This window comes from Procambarus clarkii, chromosome 26 (assembly GCF_040958095.1).
Source record: "Procambarus clarkii isolate CNS0578487 chromosome 26, FALCON_Pclarkii_2.0, whole genome shotgun sequence".
Classification (NCBI taxonomy): domain Eukaryota; kingdom Metazoa; phylum Arthropoda; class Malacostraca; order Decapoda; family Cambaridae; genus Procambarus; species Procambarus clarkii.
In genome coordinates this window covers 8,986,254-9,009,929 of record NC_091175.1, presented here as the reverse complement: position 1 = coordinate 9,009,929, position 23,676 = coordinate 8,986,254, and the positions used below count along the sequence as shown (strand labels likewise).

The following is a 23,676-nucleotide window of genomic DNA, read 5'->3' as shown; positions in this document are numbered from 1 at the left end:
CAAATGAACAAGGGCCGTGACGAGGATTCAAACCTACGTCTGAGAGAATCCCAGACGCTGCCTTTAATCGACTGAGCTACGACATGGTAAAAAGAATTGCAACCAGAAATTCTACTGAATTTACTTGGATCCTGCAGCCTCTCCGAGACACAAACCAGGGTTTTACACAATTCCCCATGCACTAGAGTTATGTCAATAGGCCGTTCTACCTCTTCGCCCTTACTTCTTTTAACATGTCGTAGCTCAGTCGATTAAGGCAGCGTCTGGGATGCTCTCAGACGTAGGTTCGAATCCTCGTCACGGCCCTTGTGGATTTGTTCACCTTATAGCTTCTTTTAGTAACATACCTCGTAAAGTTGATGAATGATTTTGGCGATTAATTCATAACGGTTACAGTCCAGAGAGGAAACACCTGCTGTATCATGTGCTCTGTTTCATATATCGAAATAGGCAAAGAAAGTTACTCAAAAATACTATTTATACCTCAATCTGAACTGTTTAATTTAGCTGTAAATATTGCATAAGTTTATAATTACTGACACAACTTAGTTAGACGGTTGAGGATAACGCAACAAATGAGGAAGACCGCGTTTAGTGAGGTTGGTAAACGTGGAGAGCAGAGCTGAATTATGTAGTGAAGATTTACCCCTACTGGTGATGGTGTCTGTTATGATGACACCCACGAATTTTGGGGTCTGGGGGGGACACCGGAGGCACACGTAAATCAATCCTTTTGTTTCACAACCCGGTCAACACGACGTACATGTCCAAGTATGCACGTATTCTAATAAATAAATCAAACAATATGTTTATGCAATATTGCTTTTTGTACTTCATTCACTAAGCGCCATTGCAAACAATTCACTATCACACCATTGCAAACAATTCACTCTCACATGATTACATTAAACCATTACATTAAATCGGAGAGTGAGGTGTACCCCACACTTATAAACGTCTAGATGTGTCTTAGCAAGCTTAACATAGCTGTGTCAGATCAACAGAGTGAACTCCTCAAGATGTCACGTTGCTCACGAAACGTCGAACAATAAAAATGGAAAGATTTATATATATATCTATTGTGTCTTCACCCTCTAGATGGTAGAATATATTTAGGTAAAAAAAAACATATCCGAAAGAAAATTAATAATAGTCGAAATACTGTTGCGATTTAATGACATGTATATGTATACCCAGTCGTATACATCCCAGGTATACACCTCAGGCTACACCTTCCAGGGGTATACATCAGTTTGTAAATGATCACATACACAACCTTGTCTCTTGATCTATTCTATTCAAAGCCTGGACCGCTGATCTATACAGAGCCTGATCTATTGGTCTATACAGAGCCCGGTTCATTGGTCTATACAGAGCCTGGTCCGTGGCTCTATATACGGACTCTATCCCGCCTCGCTAGCGTTATATAGGGAATACTCGGATAAGCCTGGATTATATACACAGTACAGACGAGCAATACAATACACATTTGTATAGCTCTTCCGATATTTTAGCTTTTCAGTGTTCCAGAATTGTCTACAGGACTGCTCGGTAACTGAAGCTTTATTATTAATATTATTATTTTTATTAATATTATTATTAATATTAATATTATTATTAATATTAATATTATTATTAATATTAATATTATTATTAATATTATTATTATTATTATTATTATTATTATTATTATTATTATTATTATTATTATTATTTAAACAAAGAGAAATCACACTAATGTGACTACTTCAATGAGAAAATTCATAGGAGCAGTGATGTGGGTTCGAACCTACGCGGTGGGTGTTCCCAGCCACACGCTAGGTCACAACGTAGGTTCGAATCCTCATTACAGCTACTATGGATTTTCTCATTATTATTATTGACACAAAATTGCTTGGGTGGGGTAAATTTGTCTCTTATCTGAAGTGAGAAATTAGCTTTAATCCTAGTTGTAATCCCACACAGTCGCCTCTATACCTCCAGAGTAATCCCTCAGAACCTCGTAGTAATCCTTCACTTCTTCTGTTACACCCCCATAGTAAGTACCCGGTAATCGTGTATATCCCCATAGAAATCTTTCATTAATATTTTATATCCCCATATAAATCACCCATTATTCCTGTATGCCTCTATGGTAATCCCCCCCCCCCAGTACTCCTATTTACACATAGAATATTCGGCAACTGCTCATGAATTCATCCCATAGTAATTGTCCTCTACTCCTGTATTCCCCCATTGTAATTGTATCTCGCATGTTACTTCAGATAAAATCTCTGGTTGAAGCATCTTTAAAACATTATCTTCGCAGCATCACTGTATATCCTATATAGATTGTCATTCAAGCATCTCAGAGCAGTACAGTACTGAGCTGGTCTCCTGAAGTACAGTACTGAGCTGGTCTCCTGAAGTACAGTACTGAGCTGGTCTCCTGAAGTACAGTACTGAGCTGGTCTCCTGAAGTACAGTACTGAGCTGGTCTCCTGAAGTACAGTACTGAGCTGGTCTCCTGAAGTACAGTACTGAGCTGGTCTCCTGAAGTACAGTACTGAGCTGGTCTCCTGAAGTACAGTACTGAGCTGGTCTCCTGAAGTACAGTACTGAGTTGGTCTCCTGAAGTACAGTACTGAGCTGGTCTCCTGAAGTACAGTACTGAGCTGGTCTCCTGAAGTACAGTACTGAGCTGGTCTCCTGAAGTACAGTACTGATATTATATTTTCCGTAACACAGTACAAGGCCCAGAATCGCCTCGTGAGTACTTTAGTAGCACTGTGGAGTAGTCTCTCAGTACTGAGACCGGTTTCATTTATCCAACGTGTTCCTAATATAATTGTGTACTCGGTAATCAGGGTAATTTTAGCACCCAAGTAGTAACGCAAAATGAAAATGGATGCAGAGCAGTTGCAAAATGAAAATATGTTTCGTAGAGTTAATCTCACCAGCACCACAATGTACGGTGAAAATAGTCTTTGTGAGGCTCTGAGAAATATTCATAAAATGTTTCCTAGTTCTCTTGCAACAGCTATCAGCTCAAAATGCTTCCAAAGGTCACCTAACTACAAACTACCATCCCAAAGTACCCCCTGGGCAGGACGGTATAGAGTGAGGGTTTCGCTTCATACAGGTCGGCGTTCAATTCCCGACCTTCCAAGTGGTTGGGCACCATTCCTTTTTCCCCCGTCCCATCGCAAATCCTTATCCTGACCCCTTCCAGACTATATTCCCCAAATTACTCAGTTCCCCCTCCGAAATCCCAGCCCAAAATATTCCTATTCAAGGTCCCCAGAACTCTTCGTCCAACACAAAACATTTTGCGAAGAGAGAAGGCAGTTTGAAGGCGACGGGCGAGTGTTTCCAGTCGTTCGCTTCCTTAGGTCTGTGCTGCCCGTCGCCCCTCCGGTGCGTGAGCAGCACAATATGACCCATTTTTATATGCAGTTTAAATTTTCTAAAGTTACCCACGAACCGTCATTTTAGAAAACGGAAAATAAGAAAGTATAAGTCTAGGCTGTACAACTGTTGTAGAGATTGGCCTCTGGCTTGACTGAGAAAAACAAAATTATAGTACGAACTTATGCTATTAAATAGAAACTATAGGGTTTTGACTGCTATTTTTTTAATATAAATTTATTATTTTTTTTTTTATTTATAAGTGTTTTTATTTTTGTATTGATTTATTATTTCAGTGTTTTATAAATATAATTTCTAAATAACTATTAATATATTTATTTGCATTATTGTATGTACATTTTGCTTTATTATCTCCTCTCTTAAGGTTGCTATTCTTAAACTTTTATTTAATCATCTTGTTTTTATTATTTGAAAACCTAGCACTTTAATATTTAATTTCTTTCTTTATTATGCACCCCATACCCATCCCGTGGGCGGTGGTGTAAAGGATTACAGAGGCACATAATCAGTTCAGGAACTGAACCCTCTAGTTCGTTTAACTAAGCAAATAACAAACTTTTGACGCTAGTTACAGAATTATTAATGTTATATATACATGTACACATACTCATGCATATATGTACATATACATACAACTACATACGTATACATATATACATACACATACATATTTAATCATCCACATATCAATAATCTTTTGTGTCACAAGCGATTCAACAAGAGGCTCACAACAGTCACTATACAAGGCACTTTATATGTATGGTGAGTCACACAGTTACTAGTCTTCCTCCACACCCACCCAACTGGGCGGCAGCTTTACAGTCATGTGCTCCACACCCACCCAACTGGGCGGCAGCTTTACAGTAATGTGCTCCACACCCACCCAACTGGGCGGCAGCTTTACAGTAATGTGCTCCACACCCACCCAACTGGGCGGCAGCTTTACAGTCATGTGCTCCACACCCACCCAACTGGGCGGCAGCTTTACAGTCATGTGCAGGCATTACCTACAGTAAGCAAATTTTGGATACTTCGCTAAGATTTTGGGCAGCACATCATTATGAATGAAGTACTTACACATTTCTTGGACACTATTGATGGTGTTGTCTAAATTCCGCTATTTTTTTCACATTCCATTATATAATGACGCAAAGTATGCGAATAGTTCTGCTGACAGAGTTAATAACAGTTTTTATCAATATTTGAAATATATCAAACAATTTTAAATGAATTGCCATTTATTATTTTACTTATTTATACAGGTAAAATATTCGTATAAACAAGTATTTTACTTATTTTATTTACTTGTTTATACAAGTAAAATACATAAAGATACATCATATCAGACGTAATATTGTTAGGCATTTTTGGCGCCACATTTTTGGCGGGAAAATTAAAATCTCAAAAAAAATCATATTTTGCTTAAATCGCTTCAGAGTTCTTAATTGCATCAAATTCTGATGAAACTTTCACACGGTGCACAGTTTAATAGTCGCTACAAAGCTGGTGAAAAAGTTTATTACATTTTTGGTATATTATATATTTTATTCCTTTTTTTATTATTATTTTGTTTAAAGATTTTAAGTTTTTTAAATTAAAACAAGACTATGTTTGGTATACAAGGTATCTCCCACACACCACATCAACCTGGGGGGTAGAAATAGCCTAAGCTACTCTATCCCTTTGAGATGTATTTATTGCTTATCTCAATAAACATACTTGAACCACATCAACCACGTGTTTATGTCTCCCACACACCTCATCAACCACGTGTTTATGTCTCCCACAGCCCACATCAACCACGTGTTTATGTCTCCCACACACCACATCAACCACGTGTTTATGTCTCCCACACACCTCATCAACCACGTGTTTATGTCTCCCACAGCCCACATCAACCACGTGTTTATGTCTCCCACACACCACATCAACCACGTGTTTATGTCTCCCACACACCTCATCAACCACGTGTTTATGTCTCCCACACACCTCATCAACCACGTGTTTATGTCTCCCACAGACCTCATCAACCACGTGTTTATGTCTCCCACACACCTCATCAACCACGTGTTTATGTCTCCCACACACCTCATCAACCACGTGTTTATGTCTCCCACAGACCTCATCAACCACGTGTTTATGTCTCCCACACACCTCATCAACCACGTGTTTATGTCTCCCACAGACCTCATCAACCACGTGTTTATGTCTCCCACAGCCCACATCAACCACGTGTTTATGTCTCCCACACACCTCATCAACCACGTGTTTATGTCTCCCACAGACCTCATCAACCACGTGTTTATGTCTCCCACAGCCCACATCAACCACGTGTTTATGTCTCCCACACACCTCATCAACCACGTGTTTATGTCTCCCACAGACCTCATCAACCACGTGTTTATGTCTCCCACACACCTCATCAACCACGTGTTTATGTCTCCCACAGACCTCATCAACCACGTGTTTATGTCTCCCACAGACCTCATCAACCACGTGTTTATGTCTCCCACAGACCTCATCAACCACGTGTTTATGTCTCCCACACACCTCATCAACCACGTGTTTATGTCTCCCACACACCTCATCAACCACGTGTTTATGTCTCCCACAGACCTCATCAACCACGTGTTTATGTCTCCCACAGACCTCATCAACCACGTGTTTATGTCTCCCACAGACCTCATCAACCACGTGTTTATGTCTCCCACAGACCTCATCAACCACGTGTTTATGTCTCCCACAGACCTCATCAACCACGTGTTTATGTCTCCCACACACCTCATCAACCACGTGTTTATGTCTCCCACAGCCCACATCAACCACGTGAGGAAAATCGCCGGAGTTCAACACGTTGGTATCGGGGCAGACTTCGACGGAGTCAACAAGTGAGTTATTGTTGCAGCCTGCAGACCAGGTGGTTGTGGGGGCTGTTGCAGCCTGCAGACCAGGTGGTTGTGGGGGCTGTTGCAGCCTGCAGACCAGGTGGTTGTGGGGGCTGTTGCAGCCTGCAGACCAGGTTGTTGTGGGGGCTGTTGCAGCCTGCAGCCCCGGTGGTTGTGGGGGCTGTTGCAGCCTGCAGCCCCGGTGGTTGTGGGGGCTGTTGCAGCCTGCAGCCCCGGTGGTTGTGGGGGCTGTTGCAGCCTGCAGCCCCGGTGGTTGTGGGGGCTGTTGCAGCCTGCAGACCAGGTGGTTGTGGGGGCTGTTGCAGCCTGCAGACCAGGTGGTTGTGGGGGCTGTTGCAGCCTGCAGACCAGGTGGTTGTGGGGGCTGTTGCAGCCTGCAGCCCCGGTGGTTGTGGGGGCTGTTGCAGACCAGGTGGTTGCGGGGGCTGTTGCAGCCTGCAGACCAGGTGGTTGTGGGGGCTGTTGCAGACCAGGTGGTTGCGGGGGCTGTTGCAGCCTGCAGCCCAGGTGGTTGTGTGGGCTGCTGCAGACTGCAGACCAGGTGATTGTGTGGCTGACGTCGCTCAGCGTCGCATTACTCAGTTAGAGTAATGTTGTATTCAAGGAATGTCTGCATATAGGCCCAGTCCGGAGATACTTCTGACCCCTGTTGGTCAGTCTGCCTTAGCTCAAGATGCAGGTCAGGTTATCCAGCAGTCAACTTTCACATATGCACATTGCAGGTAAGGTCTGTCTGCTCTGGACAATATGTTGCAGAAAAGTGTTATAAATTGCACCTTCTTTTACTTATAATACAACAACAAGAACATCTTATTCTTCCAGGAAACTCGGGTAAGCCTTCGATAATTCTTCAAGGTAATCCTTCCACTGCCTCCAGACACCCAGGTTTCTGTCAGCCAATTTGTGTCTTCTTCAAACTCATCCGATTTGTTTTGTTTATTTCAGACAATACTTTCTATTCTTCATCTAGACTTCAAATGCACATTACAGCATAGCTAGGGGGAACTATGCTATTCTTGTTACTTGTAGATACTCGCCAATCGCATACGACTGACACTTTAGCTCTATTTCTTGGTTTCTGGAAGACATCACAGCTCATTTTGCCTAGCATTTCATTCGCTTTTTAAAGCAAATTTAATTTTTTCAGGCACTGCCAATATTCTTTCATTTATCCAGTCTTTCAAGATATAACCAGACCTTCTCTATGCATTCAACCTTCTAACCTTGAACTTCTGCTTCTTTCCAGGTAGTGACAACAACGTTCCTTCCATGTCTTATTCTTACTAATCCAGCCTAACAGGACTCCAAGAACTACATAATTCCACTTCACTCCACTTCCAGTCAGCCTTTCAGGGGGTTATCAAATTAAGCATCTGGAAAGTTGAAAGATCGATAATATCCTTCCAGCATTCCAGTGACTATCAATAGAGATTTCACTTCACCTTTTTTTATGCATTCTTTCGATCAACTATTTCCAGTCTGTCTTCCAGTGATTAAGGAAGCTCGCACAAATACATTCTTTTAGTCAATGATTAGACAAATTAAATGACGCATTAGTATTCCAGTGACTACCAAGACCCGCACTCTTGCATGAGAACCTACTCCATCCGGCCAGTCTTCGAGTCATTATTAAGACTTCAAGACCCGCACTCTTGCATGAGAACCTACTCCATCCGGCCAGTCTTCGAGTCACTATTAAGACTTCAAGACCCGCACTCTTGCCTGTGGACCTTCTGCATCCAGCCAGTCTTCGAGTCACTATTCAGGCTCGATCCATCCCTCATGTCCAGAGGTAACAAAGGAGCCACCGATCATCTGGGTCTTGATAATGTCGACCTGACGTCTCAGACAAATAATGTCTTCGCCATAAATAAGGAACCTGTTATATATATTTTTTCACTCTGGCATTGCCTGCCTGGTGTATTTCTGGCCGTTATTGCCTCTTTCAGGCCGCCATTGCCTGTTTCTGGCCATTTGAGGCGAATGACGAATATCTCACTCGAGCTGGGGGAAGTTTTTTTCCCTCTTCCTTTTCGTCCTTGCGTGAATGAAAGTACCACTGACGCCCGGGTTATCATTTCTTCGAAATTATCACTGCGTGTGTAACTGTTGACAGCCAACTGCTGTTATCTGTAGGTGGGCGTGCTAGTACTGACGGACGTGGTGTTCTTGCGGGAATCTATGGTCAAAACTTGAGGGTGGGGGGGGGGGTTTGTTTATGGGGGGGGGGGTTGTTTATGGGGAGGCTATATTGATTACTCAACTTGTTTTTTTTATTTGTTTTCTTTGTCAAATGGTTCTTTGTCATGGTGCTGTTGTTAGTTATTGTTACGTGGAATCCTTGACGGGTGGCACTCCTGTGGCTCTTGTTATACATGTTCTTAGTTAAACATTATTACCGAGCCCCACAGAGCCTAATTCATCCTCACTAAACCCCACACAGAGCCTAATTCATCCTCACTAAACCCACATAGAGCCTAATTCAGGCCTATTGAGCCCCACAGAGCCTAATTCAGGCCTATTGAGCCCCACAGAGCCTAATTCAGGCCTATTGAGCCCCACAGAGCTTAATTCAGGCCTATTGAGTCCCACAGAGCCTAATTCAGCCCTACAGAGCCTAATTCAGGCCTATTGAGCCCCACAGAGCTCAATACAGCTTCAATACGTTCCCACAGAGATTAATACAGCTTCTATAAGCTAACACAGAGCTTAATACAGCTTCAATAAGCCCCACAGAGCTTAATACAGCCTCAATAAGCCTACAGAGCATAATGCATTTTCAATAAGCCATACAAAGCTTAATACAGCTTCAGTAAGCCCCACAGAGCTTCATACAGCTTCAATAAGCTCCCACAGAGCTTAATACAGCTTCAATAAGCCCACACAAAGCTTAATACAGCTTCAATAAGCCCCACAGAGCATAATACAGCTTCAATAAGCTCCCACAGAGCTTCATATAACACCACTGAGTCCCCCTAAAAGCACTCAAAGCCCACACAAATTAGCACAGATTCAATAACCTGTCACTAAGATGCGTCAATAATGAACAGCTGTTCCATGCTTACTATACCCACGAAGTTTACACTGCTTCTGGTTGTGAAGTTTACCCTCCTTCTAATCATCAAGTTTACCTTGCCACCATTGCTTCTTTTCTCGCTCCAGTTACTTTTTCACACAATGTTATTTATATATATATATATATATATATATATATATATATATATATATATATATATATATATATATAAGAGAAATCGATGTAAATTACAACATCATCCGTTTAATTATTAAACAAAAAAATGTATCCTCATCTCATATGTAATATTTTCACTTATATCCTGTGTCAAGTTTTGATCTAACAGGAAAACACAAATTTTGAAACGTGAAGCATACTAAAAAAGTATCTTTTTTTTTCCCTAGTATTTCTACCGCGAAACTTACGGACTCAAAAAAAAATCCGCAACTTGCTTTAAGACTTTGAAACGGTCGTTCTTCTAAGGCACTTAAATCGATTAATCGACTGGTGAAAGTTGTTCACTTGTAACTTTGCTTTTTACGGCCCAGGATGAGGGAAAAAAGTTTTAATTGGATATTTTACACTCGCCGGTCTTGAGCTCCGACAGGTGAGTATTTTGCGTCCTCGTGCGACACGTTTAAGACTTCAGGGCCTGAAGTGTGCACCTGTCTACGCACACGCCAATTCTCGTGCAGATTAGGTCAGAAAGCGAAAGTTAGTTTTTTTGTGTAGGATAAATGCGTTCAAAGGTAGTTCACTTGTAGTGGGGGAGGGGGGTCAGCTTGTGGTGGGGGAGGGGGGTCAGCTTGTGGTGGTGGAGGGGGTCAGCTTGTGGTGGTGGAGGGCCAGCTGGTAGTGGTGGAGAAATAGCTTGTGCTAGAGGAACAACGCGTCCGTAAAACAACCAGCCCTTAGATCCGTACGCACGACATACTTCACGACACATCTTCAGACGTTGTCGGTGTGTCGACGACGTGTCGACGATGTCCCCCCCCCCCAAAAAAAAATGAAACGGGCTGTTGCATGTATCATTTTTACCTCATTGCCCTAAAGGGAAGCATCACATCCTGGAAATATGTTCCAATTTAACATTCATCATCATCACACTGAAGCTCATTACCATATTTAATAAATCATTAGAGCCAGGCAGAGTGCCAGGGTCGTGGAAGGCTGCTAATGTGGTACCAATTTACAAGACAGGAGACTGATCACTCGCGTCAAGCTATCTGCCAATTAGTTTAAAGTCAATAGTGGGAAAGTGGCTTGAATCGATAATTACAAATATGAAAGATTCAACGGCCCGTTCCATTTTTTTCTGGGGGGGTGGGGGGGACCACGTCAATTCGTCGTCGACACACCGACGACGTCTGAAGATATAGTTGAGGCAATAATTGAGTTCCAGTATAGTTGAGGCAGTTGATAGTGGGAAGGTTTGTGATGTAGACCTTTGACTTTAGCAAAGCTTTTGATACAGTGTCACATGTAAGATTGATTAAAAAAAATAAGAGGCTCACGGTATTGAGGGGGTACTATATTAAGTTGGATTAGGGCATGGCTATACCAAAGGAAACAAACAGTTTGTATAAATAGAATTAAGTCAGAGTCGTAAAATGTTGTAAGAAGAGTGCCTCAAGGACTTGTCCTGGGATATATATATATATATATATTATATATATATATATATATATATATATATATATATATATATATATATATATATATATATAAAAGATTTAGAATCAGGTTTGAGCAGCAATATTTGCTGATGATACGAAAAGTGGGAGGGAGAAAAACACGGAAAAAGACTCACTATCACTTCAAGACGATCTAAATAGGGTTTTGAAATGGTCAAAAGATTGGCAGATGCAGTTTAATGCTGATAAATGTAAAGTTCTGAGGCTAGGTAATGATGATAGAGTTACAAGATACGAGGTAGATGGTGTTGACATTGCGAAGTCGGATTGCGAAAGGGATCTGGGAGTTATGATTACTAAGAATTTAAAACCAAAAGATCAATGCACAAATGTTCGTATTAAGGCAAATAGAACACTGGGATTTATTTCTCGAAGCATTTGTAATAAAATGTCTGTTGTTATACTTCAGCTATATCATGCTCTTGTTAGGCCCCATTTAGATTATGCAGTTCAGTTTTAGTCGCCATACTATAGAATGGATATAAATTTACTAGAACGCTTTCAGGGTAGGATGGCAAAGTTAATCCCCCAAATCGAAGGTAGGATGGCAAAGTTAATCCCCCAAATCGAAGGTAGGATGGCAAAGTTAATCCCCGAAACCTGTCATATGAAAAAAGATTGACAAAGCTTAATTTACATTCTCTACACAGACGAAGAATTAGGGGGTGACATGATAAAGTTGTACAAATGGATGAATGGGCATAACAAAGGGGATATTAGTAAGATATTAAAAAGTATCAACACAAAATAGAACACAAAACAATGGGTATAAATTGGAAAAGTTTTAGATTTAAGAAAGACCTGGGTAAATACTGGTTCAGTAACAGGGTTGTTGATTTGCGGAACCAATTACCGCGTAGCATAATAGAAGTAGGATCCCTCGATTGTTTCAAGCGTAGGTTAGACATATATATGAATGCGATTGGGTGCATATAAATAAGAGCTGCCTCGTATGGGTCAATAGGCCTTCTGCAGTTACCGTCATTCGTATGTTTTTATGTTCTTATATAGCGCTTGAAGCGTTTTAGAATACAAGGCACTGCTAACAAGCTGATACTAGACCCGCGAGCTACACGTGGCAAGACAATCACCAGCTGCACAATCGACAGGAACACAACGCACAACCAATCAATCAGCTTCCTGCACCGAACAAAAGCCCCTGATTTGAAACACTGTATTTGTGGCTCAGTGCTTGAGAGAGACAAAAGAGTTGCTGTGTAATATACTTAATTCTCAAACACACGAATGATTACTTTTTGCGATGTTTATTGAAAGTAGCAATGATGCCGTGTATAAATTTATTTTAATTTATAAATATGAATAAATTTGTTTTCATGAATAAATATGTATAAATTTATTTTAATGTATATTTTCTCAGTCGTGGTGAGTCCACAACTTTATTTGGCATATAGTAAGTGATGTCTAGAAGATGAGAGAGAGAGAGAGAGAGAGAGAGAGAGAGAGAGAGAGAGAGAGAGAGAGAGAGAGAGAGAGAGAGAGAGAGAGAGAGAGAGAGAGAGAGAGAGAGAGAGAGAGAGAGAGAGAGAGAGAGAGAGAGAGAGAGAGAGAGAGAGAGAGAGAGAGAACTTGGTTTGGCAGTGGAAACGTTCATAGTGACATTAATTCTAAATAAATTATTTTTTCTAAAAATAATTTAGAAAATGAAATATCTTAAAAAGAAGGGTGTTGAATAAGGAATTAATTCATGTCACCGTGTGCTACTAATACCATATATTCTACCATTAATATGTGCTACAAGTTTAAAGGTATCCAAGCATAAAGTAAACACAGTGTATATACATTAATAAATGGGATGTATATGTCAATGTATATGTACACATTTCGATGTATATGTCGACGTCTTCAAACATTCCACCACTGGACCCCTCATCGCTATTCCTAAACATAATTTAGGGCTAAATAAGCTATTTATATACTGGGATAAACCGACAAGTGGAGTATATATCAGCTGATTTTGTTTACACAAATCAGCTGATTTTGTTTACACAAATCAGCTGATATATATATATAACGTTCGTGATTGGTCAGTTGTTCAGTTGAGGTACGTGAATGGCAAGACAATAAGATGAACAACGTTGCCTTCATTCTGGTGCAAACATACACAGTTGCCGTGGGGGGAGGAGAGAGCACTATACATACAGAGTTGCCATGAGGCACAACTGAGATGCCCGGGGAAGTTATCATACACAGTTATCATACTTCAATTATCATACACAGACTCCAGGTGCGGTAGGATGAGACCCAATCAAACCTAGTGTAATTGTTACACAAGCATCGTCTGTGTGTGTGTGTGTGTGTGTGTGTGTGTGTGTGTGTGTGTGTGTGTGTGTGTGTGTGTGTGTGTGTGTGTGTGTGTGTGTGTGTGTGTGTGTGTGTGTGTGTGTGTGTGTGCCACTCAACCCGGCGCTGTTTGGGTCTCCACCGACGAGCAAAAAAAGAGCAGCTGTTGCGTGGGAGGACACACATGTTTCTTGTTAAAAAGCTTCGGCTTGGAAGAGAGAATGTGTTCACTGGAAGCCCTATAGTTCTGAATGGTAACATTAAATTCAGCTTTTTTATTAGTGTGCTAAAATTTCGAGCTGCGTGTATGAGCATAATGTCTGAGAAAGTTCAAATGTTGCGTGATTAGACCTTCAATTAAGTTGAACTTTATTATCCGACTACTAAGTCTGAGAATACTTGTAACATACCAAGCTTGTCCTAACTTTGGCTATAACCTGCAACTAAGTTTTGCTTTAACCTCAGGCTAAATTTGACTTTGAATGGGAAAATTTACTGGAAGAAAATTCTCAAGGGAAAGGGAAAGAAACTATCAGGCGAAAGCGCCAAGCCACCACGACTATATAGCACTGGGTAGGGGGGGAGGTCAGGATAAGGATTTGCGATGGGACAGGGGGAAAGGAAATGGTGCCCAACCACTTGTAAACGGTCGGGGGATTGAACGCCGACCTGCGTGAAGCGAGACCGTCGCTCTACCATCCAGCCCAAGTGGTTAGGCATCTTCGAGTGACTGAATTTATTTTACAAATCGTACTAAATAATAAAGAGATAACCCAACAGCAAGTTACCACTAAGTTTTAATAAGAATGTTTGTTAAACTAGACATAATATCCAAGAAACTGGGAATATTTTCCTAGAAACTTGGGAAATTTTATTCTAGACACTGGAAATACTGTACTAGATCTGGTTATAAATGTTTAGGTCCAGAAACTGGAGAACTTATATAATGGTAACATTAACGAACGATGAACCAACTCTGGTTCGTCGTTCTGATTATTACTAATTACTTTACTGATTACGTTCTGATTTCGTTCTGAAAATTACTTCCTTCTAAGGTGAAATTCTTAGACCCTCGATGAGGGGGGGGGGGGGGGGAGTGACTCCTTCCTCTGCTCTAGCTCCTCTTCTCATGGCTGAGAAATACATTCCTATGTCTCATTTCCCTTCTCATGTTTTTCTCATCATTAACTTTTTCCAAATTTTCCTTCAGTTTTATGTCTGATTTTGATGAAGAGTCTAACGAGGTGTTGTGGCGAGAGTCCTGCTGAGTCAGGGGACACTAGCTGAGGTGACTTGAGGAATGCTGAGTCAGACTGAATGCTGAGTCAGTCAGAATGCTGAGTCAGACTGAATCACACTACGTGCTGAGTCAGGGACACTAGCTGAGCTGACCTGAGGAATGCTGAGTCAGCGACACTAGCTGAACAATAGAAATTTATTACGCTGAGGTAAAATAATATCTCTAACCAATATCTATTTCCATATCAGATTTTTTTGCATCTATTTACATTTGTCTCTCACAGGATTGTCATCATATCCACCCTGTCATCCCCTCAGAGGTAGAGGGGGACGTCTCCCCTCTTTCCCCATTTCCAGGCTGGCCGAAGATCTGGAATGTGAGTGCAAGTACTCTCACCTCTCACTCTCACTTTCCAGGCTGCCTGAGGGTCTGGAAGATGTATCCAGGTATCCTCACCTATTTGCAGAGCTGCTGGCCGACTCCTCCTGGACTCTGGATGACCTGAGGCTACTGGCCGGATACAACTTGCTGAGAGTGATGCGAGATGTAGAGAAGGTGAGAGAGAGAGAGAGAGAGAGAGAGAGAGAGAGAGAGAGAGAGAGAGAGAAAGAGAGAGAGAGAGAGAGAGAGAGAGAGAGAGAGAGAGAGAGAGAGAGAGAGAGAGAGAGAGAGAGAGAGAGAGAGAGAGAGAGAGAGAGAGAGAGAGAGAGAGAGAGAGTGTGTGTGTGTGTACCTAGTAGCCAAAACGCACTTCTCGGCCTACAATGCAAGGTCCGATTTGCCTAAAAGGCCGAGTGATTTTCTTTATTAAAAAAAAATTCCAATTGGTTTATTTGAAATAATATTATTATATTAGGAACATAAATTATTGACTTAGTTATGTTAGTTTGGGTTAGGTTAGGTTAGGTTAGGTTAGGTTAAGATAGGTTAGGTTAGGTAGGGTGGGTTAGGTTAGGTTAGGTTAAGATAGGTTAGGTTAGGTAGGGTGGGTTAGGTGCGGTCATATATCTACGTTAGTTTTAACTTAAATTTAAAAGAAAAATCAGCTCACACATAATGAAATGGATAGCTTTATCATTTCGTAAGAGAAAATTTCGAAAAATATATTAATTCGGGAAAACTTGGCTTATTAGGCAAATCGGGCCTTGTATAGTAGGCTGAGTACTGCATTCTGGCTACTTGGTACACATAGGTATATATAGGTATATATATGGAATGGTATATGGTATATATATGATATGGTACATATTAGGTATATATATATATATATATATATATATATATATATATATATATATATATATATTATATATATATATATATATATATATATATATATATATATTATATATATATATATATTATATATATATATATATATATATATATATATATATATATTTATATATATCATTGTAAGTACAATGCGGTATTAAATCAGAATAAAGAGACTACCATCTCACGATATATGAGACAAATATAAGCGAGCATCATTACCGCTGGCCCAGCTGTTGATTAGGGGCCCCCATGGCCTAATGGCCCTCAGCAGGGGGGGAGGGAGGGCCCCAAAGTGCCATATTTGTATGTGTGTGTGTGTGTGTGTGTGTGTGTGTGTGTGTGTGTGTGTGTGTGTGTGTGTGTGTGTGTGTGTGTGTGTGTGTGTGTGTGTGTGTGTGTGTGTGTGTGTGTGTGTGTGTGTGTGTGTGTGTGTCTGTGTGTGTGTGTGTCTGTGTGTTCAGGCCAGCATAATTCTGCACGGACGAAGGTTAACGAACATGAATCAAGTGAGTGAACACATTCTCTCGCACGAAGCTTGGCCTACAAATAAAAAAAAACAGGATTTTGTAAACAATTTTATGCCTACAAAAACAAAATTTCTGTGGACTTTTTTTTGTAATTTTATGGGCTCTTTGTATTGGCCGTATTAAGCTCTGGTTTTGATTAATTAGCAATAATTGTTAACAGTTTATTTTGTTTCTTTATTGCGTTGCTACTACGTTTCTTTATTACTTTGAGTCACTATATCGCAGTCTATAGTAACATAAAAAACCCTTACTCTTAATATTTTAACAAAAATATTCTATAATAAGTGTTGTGTGGTAAGGTACTTATAACCTAACATTATTAATTATAATTTTCTAAGGTCCTACTCGACATAGTCGACAAGACCAGACTCGACTCTATCGTGAAAATACCACAAGAATATACAGCAAATCTGTATATATACATGTATACACTGCTGTATATATCCAACAGAATACCTACCGTAGGCCGAACTTTCAAAGATTTTCACATAGTCGTAGAATATGTGAACTGTGAAGGGGGGGGGGGGATATATATGTCTCTTTGTCCAGCTTAAAGCTGCCATCTGTTTATACCTGGCAGTACCAGCTTCTCTTTGGGGGATTTATCCTACATGTTATCAAGCTTTATGTGGCTGCTTTACTACTGACATTATTATTATTATTATATACATTATTATTATTATTATTATTATTATCAATATTGTTTGATTAGAAAAAGTCATTAATCAATAAATATGCATAAACGATTTATTGTTTAGTTTCGTGTCTTTTGTTTTTCTTTTTAACCCCATCCTCGCCTTCCATCTGTGGCTTTCAATTATCCCCTCGAGTTGTCTCTGTTTTTCTTGTTAACTCTTTCTGTATTCCTCCCCCTTCTTCTCTCCTAAGTTTGTGTTCCTTATTATCCCCTTCTGTTCCCTTTACCTCTCTCTCTCTCTCTCTTCAGTTTGCTTACCTAATTATCTTCTTTTCATCTGTTTATTCTGTGTTCTCTATTATTTCCCCCTTTATGTTCTCTGTTCATTTCCCCTTGTGTTTGTGTCTCCCTATTTTGTTCACAAAGTCTGAAGTGTGTGATGACCAAACCACACAATATATATATATATATATATATATATATATATATATATATATATATATATATATATATATATATATATATATATATATATATATATATATATATATATATATATATATATATATATCTTCAGAAGGTCATTTTACAGATCGAGTGATGGGTATAAATAGGCAGGAAGGAGTGGTGAAGTAAGGTGAGGTACAATACTTGGACAACGCAGACGGCCCATTGGCCCATCAGATGCACCCAATTGGCACATCCGATGTAGCCCAATGGCCCATCTGATACAGCAGACATACAAGCATAATATATAGGTAATTATAACATAAAGAAGTAAATATATACAATAAATTAGTGAGACAAATGTTTTTCAATGATTCTACTTAAATCGCCCTTTAGCTGATCTATTAGAAATGGATCTAAGTTATATAGACCACTGCTAATATTCAAATTACTTTCTTTGGTGATCTGTATCAAAGCAGATTCAATTATGTTTCTGTTATAGGTGCTTTTACAATTTGTTATTGAAGAAGCACTCTCCCAATCAATTTGGTGAGCTTTTTCTGACAAATGCACAAACAAAGCATTAGACAATTGGCCATGTCTTACAGAGTATTTATGTTGCGATATTCTACATTTTAAATCTTTAGATGTTTGCCCGACATAGAACTTATTACATTCCTTACAAGGTATTTTATAAATGACGCAATTATCACTACGAGGGCTGTTCCTTACTAATAGCTTACCAACAGTGTTTTCGTAGCTAAACATTACATCTATATTAAAAAGTTTCAAGGCCTTGACAATATTCTCAAACCCAGAGAAATATGGTAAACATAACACATTCTTTGGGCGAATCCTTTCACTGCATACATTATTATAATATGTACGACGAGCTTTGTTACGACAAACTTCCAAAAAATTCAGTGGGTAACAAAGCTTAAGACCAATCGAATCAATATTCTTAAATTCTTCATCTAAGAATTCTGGACTCACAACGAAGAATTTAAGAATATTGATTCGATTGGTCTTAAGCTTTGTTACCCACTGAATTTTTTTGGAAGTTTGTCGTAACAAAGCTCGTCGTACATATTATAATAATGTATGCAGTGAAAGGATTCGCCCAAAGAATGTGTTATGTTTACCATATTTCTCTGGGTTTGAGAATATTGTCAAGGCCTTGAAACTTTTTAATATAGATGTAATGTTTAGCTACGAAAACACTGTTGGTAAGCTATTAGTAAGGAACAGCCCTCGTAGTGATAATTGCGTCATTTATAAAATACCTTGTAAGGAATGTAATAAGTTCTATGTCGGGCAAACATCTAAAGATTTAAAATGTAGAATATCGCAACATAAATACTCTGTAAGACATGGCCAATTGTCTAATGCTTTGTTTGTGCATTTGTCAGAAAAAGCTCACCAAATTGATTGGGAGAGTGCTTCTTCAATAACAAATTGTAAAAGCACCTATAACAGAAACATAATTGAATCTGCTTTGATACAGATCACCAAAGAAAGTAATTTGAATATTAGCAGTGGTCTATATAACTTAGATCCATTTCTAATAGATCAGCTAAAGGGCGATTTAAGTAGAATCATTGAAAAACATTTGTCTCACTAATTTATTGTATATATTTACTTCTTTATGTTATAATTACCTATATATTATGCTTGTATGTCTGCTGTATCAGATGGGCCATTGGGCTACATCGGATGTGCCAATTGGGTGCATCTGATGGGCCAATGGGCCGTCTGCGTTGTCCAAGTATTGTACCTCACCTTACTTCACCACTCCTTCCTGCCTATTTATACCCATCACTCGATCTGTAAAATGACCTTCTGAAGATGTATTTAATATACGAAAGTACTTAAGGAAATTTCCTGTTTCATTTTTCCTCCGTGGTCTGACATTGTCACATTCTTAATCACGTGTTTATTTTCGTGATATACACACATATATATATATATATATATATATATATATATATATATGCCTGTAACTTCCTCTCTTCTTTACGGGCTCGTGCCCTTGAAGAAGAGAGATTACAATGCCTGTGCCACTTCTTCGGTGAATTAATCTTCATCAATCAATCAATCAATCAATCAATTCTCTGTTACATGACTTGATAATGGTCCAGGAAGGACCTCAAACGTCGTTGTTTCTGTAGATGTGTGGTTTGGGTCAACATATCTTCAGCCACGTTAGTGTGGCTCGTGGCCCTGATGTGTGTGTGTGTTGGTCCTGTAGGTGCGTGTCGCTATGAGGCAGCAGAAGGTGGCCCCGTACGAGGAAGAGGTGCCCCCAGCCCAGCTGGAGGGATACAACTCCTGCAGCTACAAGTTTACCAAGGACCCAGACGACTCCTAGCGATGGTCTTTAGGTGCTAAGCAGCCAGTCGTAATACCCTCTCAGCTACAATGACGTGCCATCTTCAACGACTCAACGAAACGACCTGGGAATCCTGGGAAGTCAATCACCTTTAGCGCCTCAGCTTCAGTGGATCATCGTTGGTGTTTATATCAACTTACTGCGAAAATAATCTGTCTTAGCAATGTCTTGGGAATGCTAGGAACCAACAGTAATTGCCTGGACGGTAAACTACAGTTTCTGTGCTTATCATGGGTCTAGTTGGCTTCTGGCTAGGGTCTGATACAGCTGGAAAACGGAAAAACAACCTCTATATGCTACAGAGCTTTGTTGAGCTCAGGAAATAATTGATAACTCCTTGTAAGATGGTGGTTTAGAAGGAGAGACTGCCTATACGAGAGTCCCTCACCTCCTTCTCTGTAAGGTCACTTGTTACTCTTAGTAACATTCTTAGAGAGCTCTGAGGGGGTTGTAAATTACGAAGAGGATGCGTCTAGAAAGATTCGTTAGACGCAGTCTCTAGTTTCGTGACTAAGGGTTCCTAGGAAGATATTCTAGGCTGTTCAATATCGCCGGATGAATCACGGAGGTCCTCCAATTCTAATATAAGGAAGTCTGTGAGTGGACCTAGTAGCCTGTTGGTTCTGGTATGCACTCACTTGAGTGGTTCTACACTGGGAACACGCCTATGAGTTCCCTACATTGAGGTCTTACCAATAAAAGCATATGCATGCTAAATTAGACGTGACTTTTGAAAATTTAATGATTTGAAAAGTTGACATTTGCTCTTTTTAATGGACTTCCTGGACACACACAGAAATCACAATAGCATGATGTATCAAATGAACAAATCCACGAAGGCCGTGACGAGGATTCGAACCTACGTCGGATGATCTCGAACGTAGGTTCGAATCCTCGTCACAGCCCTTGTGGATTTGTTCATTTGAATTCCTGAATTTTCGTTACAGTTTCAACAATATAAATCTTTTCCAGTAATTACAAAATAACCATGATTTGTAACATTGAAAGTGTTATTACTCGTCACGAAGGTGAGACATTTGTATAATGAGAGAACGTAACGTAGGTAACGCAGGTAACGAACCTAAGGTAACGTAGTTACCCAGACGAGAAAGAATGCAATGTCGTTACCGTGTACTTAAAGTACTTAAAGACACTAAGAAAGTCCTACTAAAAAAAACTAACGTTCCCAGACCCATAATAGTCTAGTTACAATAAACATTGCGCATCATGCTAAAAAAACAGTGTCTTTTATTGTAAAACAGTTATCGGCACTTTTGGATTTTTTTTTTTTTGTAAATTCGGTAAACTCATTAATATTATGTATCAGAAGTATACTCCGCCTTCGAGGTATACTTCAGCGCGTCGTTGTTTACCTGACATGCTGTTGTAGAGTCACATCAGTCATATCCTCTCATAGTCTAACGCACAAAATTTAAAGGCGTAGAGATAAAGATTGCTACCTGTATCAGACAGGTACAGGTATCCTGGATACCTGTATCAGATAGGTACAGGTATCCTGGATACCTGTATCCTGTTACCTGTATACAGGCGAGACAGGTATCCTGTAGGGGAGACAGGTATCCTGTAGTTTCTATCTGAATGTGATCCTTTATTATGATGTAATGCTATACAAGACATCGAAGGTAGATTAATTATGTGAGACCAAGAGTCTTGGGTTCAGAGTGAAGGGTTGTTGTTGTTGTTGTTGTACACAACACAAAACAAATGTATTTTGCATAAAATAATAAAATGGAACAAAAAAAAATTGTTTTTTTTTTTAGTTTTGCATCCTTTCGATACAAAGCACGAAAAAAAGGCGTGTTTATCAGAGAACGGTAAGTACAGAAGTTTCTGTGACAGACACAAACACATATATATACATATATATATGTTTCCTTCTGAAGATGTATTTAATATACGAAAGTACTTAAGGAAATTCCTGTTTCATTTTCATTCCTTCTGAAGATGTATTTAATATACGAAAGTACTTAAGGAAATTCCTGTTTCATTTTCATTCCTTCTGAAGATGTATTTAATATACGAAAGTACTTAAGGAAATTCCTGTTTCATTTTCCTCCGTGGTCTGACATTGTCACATTCTTAATCACGTGTTTATTTTCGTGATATACACACATATATATATATATATATATATATATATATATATATATATATATATATATATATATATATATATATATATATATATATATATATATATCACCTGCTGCTCTTTAGAGCCCCGCTGAGCTTGCACGATATATATGGCTCTGCCTTTGCAACTTGCAAAGAAAAGATATTTGAAAAGTAACACGGTGCTGTCTAAAAAAAAAAAGTGCAGATGTGGAAGTTCTGACACATCACATATGACACCCGTCTTACATGTGACACCCGCCCCACACATGTGACACCTTCACATGTGCTCATATTATCTTTCAATTATAAACTCTTGTTTATCAGCCCCTAGTACGAACGAGCACTCGACAAAATTATAATTTGAAAAGAGAAGTAAAAACGTTTGGGCACTCACAAGAGGTCGTCCCCTGGAGTCCTTCGCCTGGCGCCTGAATTCATGACGAATTCCAGGTAAAGAAACAACACAAGCTGACAGCTGAGTGGACATCGCTTCGGATCCGTAGTCCTGAGGTTAAGGGTTCGATCCCCCGGTGGAGGCGGATACAAATGGCCAAAATGTTTCTTTCACCCCGATGCCCTTGTTCACCTAGCAGTAAAATAGGTATCTGCGAGTAAGACAGCTGCTACGGGCTGCTTCTTGGAGGGGGGATATGTAACAAAAAGGAGGTCTGGTCGAGGACCGGGCCGCGGGGACACTAAGCCCCGAAATCATCTGAAGATAACATCAAAGAAGCCTAGTGTATTCATCAGACCAGCTTTACTCTCAGAGTAATGATCATATTGATCAGTGATCATAATGATCACTGTTTCCAAGCTTAACGCTTCCTTTATCTCTTCTGAAGTCATTATAAAAAAATTCATTTAGTATTTAATTCGTTATAGCATAAACTTTTCTATTCTCATGTTTTCTTACATCGAATTTTAATCTCCTCAATTTGGCTGATGAGGTAATCGTTTAATTCTGTTTAAATCATGATAAAAATCGTCTTAAAATCATGATTTAAGACGTGATTTTAAAATCACGTCTCATCCCTGTATTGTCCCAAGATTCACGTGACAGGAACACCCAGTTCTGAGTCTTGTTGAAGCTGTCGTTTAGAGTCCCAGCGTCTGACCCTCGCTGTAACTACTCCCGTGCTGGGGGTCATTCGGCCTCATTGAGCTTGTTAGAGTTGCCAACTGTTGCATACCCGTCGTTAGGGGGGAAAGGGAAACTGCCTGCAGCTTGTTCCGCCTCGTTTATTCGAACCTGGGAGAGTTTAATCACCTAGTTGGATACTTGGAGCAGTGGTTGTAGGGCAGACACCGACGCGGTTGGGTGTGGAATGAGGCATTGGTGCTCATCTTGGTGAGGTTGAAGAGTGGATATATATATATATATATATATATATATATATATATATATATATATATATATATATATATATATATATATATATATATATATATATATATATATATATATATATATATATATATATATATATATTTCTGTCAGAAAAGCTGCCGAGAGTGAAAATAAATGTTCGTCTCTGGTAATAAAGAAGTAAAATAAGTGGAGCCACATTTATCGCGTGTTTATTGGTGAATAAACTAGTAAGAATGGGGCGAACTTTCTCTCGTATATTTACTGGTAACAAGTGTGTGGCTGATGAAATATAATTGAGGAGAATTTGATAATGGTGGTGAAGGTGGTG

General features: G+C 39.6%; 1 protein-coding gene across 1 annotated transcript in view; it reads left to right on the top strand.

Moving 5' to 3' along the window:
- The window catches only part of LOC123756619 (dipeptidase 1), a 140,780-nt gene extending 119,179 nt beyond the window's left edge, over window positions 1–21,601 (top strand). The window contains exons 9-11 of the mRNA XM_069331430.1: window positions 6,221–6,296; window positions 14,982–15,120; window positions 19,703–21,601. Of these exons, the coding sequence (XP_069187531.1) occupies window positions 6,221–6,296; window positions 14,982–15,120; window positions 19,703–19,822 (335 nt within the window). The 3' untranslated portion in view covers window positions 19,823–21,601. The remainder of the gene's footprint in view (window positions 1–6,220; window positions 6,297–14,981; window positions 15,121–19,702) is intronic.
- Window positions 21,602–23,676: the final 2,075 nt, after the last annotated feature.